Source organism: Pelophylax lessonae (genome assembly GCF_965119305.1).
Source record: "Pelophylax lessonae genome assembly, chromosome: 11".
Taxonomy (NCBI): domain Eukaryota; kingdom Metazoa; phylum Chordata; class Amphibia; order Anura; family Ranidae; genus Pelophylax; species Pelophylax lessonae.
The window spans coordinates 92,462,652-92,468,651 of NC_138778.1; the positions used below are offsets into that span (position 1 = coordinate 92,462,652).

At 43.8% G+C, this 6,000-nt stretch overlaps 1 protein-coding gene across 1 annotated transcript in view; it reads left to right on the forward strand.

The window, feature by feature from the left end:
* Window positions 1–5,260, forward strand: part of IFI35 (interferon induced protein 35) — a 129,585-nt gene extending 124,325 nt beyond the window's left edge. The window contains exon 8 of the mRNA XM_082271499.1: window positions 5,043–5,260. Coding sequence (XP_082127625.1) covers window positions 5,043–5,249 — 207 coding nt within the window. The 3' untranslated portion in view covers window positions 5,250–5,260. The remainder of the gene's footprint in view (window positions 1–5,042) is intronic.
* The last annotated feature ends 740 nt before the right edge of the window (window positions 5,261–6,000 follow it).

The following is a 6,000-nucleotide window of genomic DNA, read 5'->3' on the forward strand; positions in this document are numbered from 1 at the left end:
TAAGCCCCGGAAGATTTTACCCCCATTCCGACCAGGGGGTATTTTGCGATTCGGCACTGCGTGAATTTAACGCACAATTGCGCGGTCGTGCGACGCTGTACCTAAACGAATTTGACGTCCTTTTTTTCCCACAAACAGAGCTTTCTTTTGGTGGTATTTGATCACCTGTGCGATTTTTTGATCACGCGCTATAAACAAAAAAAGAGCGTCAATTTTGCAAAAATAGCAATATTTTTCACATTTTTTTATATGAAATTCCCCCCAAAAAAAATGTAAAAATCAAAATTTTTAAAAATTTTCGGCCAATTTATTTTATGCTACCTATGTTTGGTAAAAAAAATCGCAAAAAGCGTATTTTGATTGGTTTGCGCAAAAGTTATCGCGTTTACTAACAAAGGGAAAGATTTTTGTCATTTTTGTTGTTTTTTTTTTTAACGCGTAATGGCGGCGATCTGCGATTTTTTTTGCGGTACTGCGACATTGCGGCGGACAGATCGGACCCTTGACTGACATTTTTGACACTTTTGGGGTTACCAGTGACATTTCTACAGTAATCAGTGCTATATATATGCACTGTTACTGTAAAAATACACTGGTAGTGAAGGGGTTAACTTTATTTGGAAGGGAGGGGCTGTGTGTGTCCCTAGGGGCGTGGTTTCTACTGTGATTGGCTGTGGCTCTAGCTGTAAGGACACTGATCAACGGATCTACATACCAGATCCGTTTTATCAGTGTCTTTGCAGCGAGGAGAATGACAGGCAGTTTGTTTACACAAGCTGCCTGACATTCTCCCTCTCCCCCGCCGATCGCCGAGTGACCGGCGGACATCGGGTCCGCTGGTCACACGCGCGGGGGGGTCCGTGACCACGCGGGAGCGGGAGCGCGCCCCGGGGGGCGCGCGCTCGCTCCCTAGACCCTCACAAGCAAGCAACGTAGCCCTACGTTAGTTTGCCTGTGAGGGGCTGACCGCCGACGTAGATAGTCGTGCGGCGGTCGGCAAGTGGTTAAAGTATCTATTGCACTATTTAGGTGTTAATGCCTTTTTTATATACAGTGAGGGGGAAAAAAGTATTTGATCCCCTGGTGATTTTGTACATTTGCCCACTGACAAAGAAATGATCAGTCTATAATTTTTAATGAAATTGAATTGATTTTTTATTTTAACAGTGAGAGACAGAATAACAAAAAATCCAGAAAAACGCATTTCAAAAAAGTTATAAATTGATTTGCATTTTAATGCATGAAATAAGTATGTGACCCCTTCACAAAACATGACTTAGTACTTAGTGGCACAAGTCTTGTTGGCAATCAGAGGACGTTTCTTGTAGTTGGTCACCAGGTTTGCACACCTCTCAGGAGGGATTTTGTCCCACTCCTCTTTGCAGATCCTCTCCAAGTAATTTTGAGGCTGACATTTGGTAATTCGAACCTTCAGCTCCCTCCACATATTTACTATGGGATTAAGGTCTAGAGACTGGCTAGGCCACTCCAGGACCTTGATCTGCTTCCTGAGCCACGCCTTTGATGCCTTGACCGTGGGTCATTGTCATACCCATCCAAGACCCATTTTCAATGCCCTGGCTGTGGGAAGGAGGTTCTCACCCAAGATTCAATGGTACATGGCCCCATCCATCGTCCCTTTGATTTGGTGAAGCTTTCCTGTCACCTTAGCAGAAGAACACCCCCAAAGCATAATGTTTCCACCTTCATTTTTGACTGTGGGGACGGTGTTCTTGGGGTCATAGGCAGCATTCCTTGTCCTCTAAACAGTTGAGTTGATGCCAAAGAGTTTGATTTTGGTCTCACCTGACCACAACACTTTCACCCAGTTCTCCTCTGCATCATTCAGATGTTCATTAGCAAACTTCAGACAGGCCTGTACATGTGCTTTCTTGTGGGCACTGCAGGATTTCAATCCTTCACGTCGTAGTGTGGTACCAATTGTTTTCTTGGTGACTGTGGTCCCAGCTGCCTTGAGATATTAGCATGCAATGCCAAGCTGCGGTTTCCAAAGCAAGCAAAGTCCTTTCTTGTATTAAGAGGCATGGACTCCAGAGAGAGAGAGAGATATCATTTTGCCCCTGTACAAATCATTACCAAGACCTCATCTGGAATATGCAGTTCAGTTTTAGGCACCAGTTGTCAAAAAGGATATCTGGGAACTGGAGAAAGTGCAGAGAAGGGCAACCAAACTAAAAGAGGCATGGAGAAGCTCTGCTATGAGGAAAGATTACAGGAACTGAATTTATTCTCTCTTGAGAAGAGGAGATTAAGGGGGGATATGATCAACATGTATACATGTATAAATACATACATAAGTAAATATTATAGTGAACTTGGTGTTGAGTTATTCACTTTAAGGTTATCACAAAGGAAAAGGAGGCATTCTTTGCATCTAGAGGAAAAGAGATTTCGTCTCCAAATATGGAAAGGTTTCCTTAGAGGATCAGGAAGGAATTTTTCCACTGCTGTAGCAAATTGGATCATGTTTTTCTGGGGTTTTTCGCCTTCCACTGGATCGACTGTAGGTATAGGATTGTGAATATGGGATTGTATGGTTGTGTTTTCATTTTTGTTTTTATTGGTTGAGCTTGATAGACTTGTGGCTTTTTTCAACTTGACTAACTATGAGCTTATTGATAAGATTCTGTAGTTCTGAGCAGATTTCTCACCAATACCATGATGATTGAAACTCCACATGGGGAGATCTTGCATGGAGCCTCAGACTGAGGGAGATTGACAGTTATTTTGTGTTTCTTCCATTAGCGAATAATTGCACCAACTGTTGTCACCTTCTCACCAAGCTACTTGGCGATGGCCTTATAGCCCATTCCAGCCTTGTGTAGGTCTACAACAGCGGTGGGGAACCTTTTTTCTGCCAAGGGCCATTTGGATATTTATAACATCATTCGGGGGCCATACAAAATTATAAACTTAAAAATTAGCCTGTTATATTTGGTCAAACATTTAATACCTCACCTCTAATATGATGGTTGGAACTGCGTCTCTTTGGTGAGGTGTGTGATGTTAGCTGGTATTGATGATGTTTCTACTTGCAACTGTTTTTCCAGGTTTTCGCTCAGTCTGGAGCGCAGTCAACCCTTTGCCATCGTAAGTTTTGAAAAGAACTGCTGTGCTGTGGGTTCTGCTGGCTGGTACTGCTGTGGGTATTGCTGGCTCAGGCTGGTAGTGCTGGCTGGTACTACTGTGGGTATTGCTGGCTCAGGCTGGTAGTGCTGGCTGGTACTGCTGTGGGTACTGCTGGCTCAGGCTGGTAGTGCTGGCTAGTACTGCTGTGGGTACTGCTGGCTCAGGCTGGTACTGTTGTGGGTACTGCTGGCTCAGGCTGGTAGTGCTGGCTGGTACTGCTGTGGGTACTGCTGGTGGGAAATGCTGGCTAAAGACTCAGGAGCGGCGCCGCACTGGAGGAAGTTAGAGGTTCCTGTATCTCGGTTAGTCTCCTCACAGCCGAAGTGCATTTGATATCACTCCACCTGTGATTCACTCAGACAGAAAGGAGCCGGAACTATACAAGAAACATTGGCTCTGTTCTGACAGCTCAGCTGTGACAGACAGACCAAGTGGCACGGGGGGCCGGACCAAATAATTTCAGGGGCCGCATATGGCCTGTGGGCGATAGGTTCCCCACCCCTGGTCTACAATCTTGTCCCTGCAATCCTTGGACAGCTCTTTGGTCTTAGCCATGGTGGAGAGATTGGAATCTGATTGCTTCTGTGGACACTGGACAGCTTTCTTTTATACAGGTAACAAGCGAGATTAGGGGCAATCCCTTTAAAGAGTGCTCCTAATCTCAGCTCGTTACCTGTATAGAAGACACCTGAGAGCCAGAAATCTTGCTGATTGATAGGGGATCAAATACCTCTTTCCCTCATTAAAATGCAAATCTATAGATTTTTTTAAATGCGTTTTTCTAGGGGTTTTTTGTTGTTTTTCTGTCTCTCACTGTTAAAATAACATGCCATTAAAATTATAGACTGATCATTTCGTTTTCAGGGGCAAACTTACAAAATTGGGCAGAGAGAGAGACACCTTGAAGTGGTTGTAAATGTTCAAGCGGGGGCGTAAATTTAGGGGTTGCAATTGCAACCGGGCCCCATGCTCCAGGGGGCATGTGCGGCTCCCCTGTACACCTGGATAGGAGGGGCGGTGGGGGCAGCATGTAGAGAAATCACTGTCCTCCTTTTTCCTCCTGTAGCTGCAGGAGGAAAGTGGGGGAGATTGGTTCCTCTGTATGCTGCCCCGCCGCTCCTCCTATCCAGTTCACTTGTGTTCTGCTGTCTCTGGGCCCCTGTGTGCTCCCCTGGTCTCCCCCCCCCCCCCCACTGTGCTGCCGGCATCCTCCCTCCCCTCTCCTGCCAGCTGCTGCAGAGGATGTGTCACAATAGAGAGTCAGAAAGGGGTCAGTAAATATGTATTTTACCAGCTCCTTCCTTTTCTGAATGGACAGAGTCATAGTCAGTGACATTGTAAAAAAAAAAAATGATAAAAAATAATACAATTAAAATACCAAAAGATAAAAACTACTGACACCAATGGGTGAGCTTCCAGGATCGCAAAGGTCACACTTGCAACCGGGCCCTGGCATTCCACCACCGTGGGGAGGCCCCAAGATGGCAGGAAGGGGGCCCACTGCAGAACTTGTGAAAGGGTACCACTGTGGGGGCGTAATAAAAGGCCCTCCGGAGTTGGAGTTGTGTCGTTGATAAACCAGTCTTAGGGTCGTGTGCTTACTGTCGTAGTAAGAGGTCTTGTCTGGGTCATAGAGTGGGTATGACTAGCGAAGCTGAAGCCATGAAGCATTGAAGGTTCTAATACTTCAGAAGCCTCAAGTCCTGGGCCAAAGGCTGAGTTGTCAGACAAGGGAGTGAGGGGGCCAGATCGATAGGACAGCTAATTGGATCAGATTTATCTCACTTTAAAGTGGCTCTCAGCTTCATATAAAGTAAATCCACCATGTTACATAGAAGCAATCTACAAACAATGAATTTTTTATAATCTGTCCTTGTTCCTTTCAATTGCAGATGAGGAAGCTGGAATGTAACCGTACAGTTTTAATTACAGGAATCCCAGATATTGCAGACAAAGATACTCTGCGGGATCTTCTTGAGATACACTTTCAGAAACCCAGCAATGGTGGTGGAGAGGTACAAGAGCTGATGTATTGTCCAGAAGGACAATACACTGTGGCTCTTTTTGAAGATGACGAGGATATGCCAATGACAGAATAATTCTTGGAAAAAATGACAATATATAATGCATGCATGTCTTTTTCTTCTTGGCATAATCTTTACATTTACTTTTACCCCCATCTCTAAATAAAACCATGTTTACATTAAAGTGTATCCATACCCATTTTTTTTATTTTATTGTGGATAGAGTAGGGAAAGATTGGCACCTCTGTCAGGTTTATTTGGGACTCCATTAGAGATATTTCCCCTCACTTCCTTTCCTGGGGACAACCTTTATCTTAGACATTGTTTTCTCCTTTAAAGATTTTCCATCACTTCCTGTCAGGTAAACAGGGGTTCCAACCATTCTATCAAAAATGTAAAAAATAAGTTTGGCTATAGTGGCACTTTAATTCTTAATAAAATATGATATGGGGTTTGGTGAAATTTTGGGGGCAATAAAAAACTGTTTTTTCGTAAGCAAAAGTTCCGCTTTCTACTCCTTTTACTTGTGAACAGGCCTCAATATACATGTTTTGTGTCTGTTTTCATTAAATGAAATGATCATGTATTACTGCTGTCAAATGCTTATTTCTGTATCTATATGGGGACAAACACTAACCGGGACAAGTAGCATCAGAGAAGAATTCATGTACTGCAATGAGCCATTTAGGCCAAAATACGTGGATTTGTGTATTTTCTGCCGATGGCTAATTTATCATAAATTCTAAAATATGCACCAAAAAATATTGGAGTTATCCTCTCAGTATTTATATCATCTGAAAAAAGTGCATATGGACAATACATATAT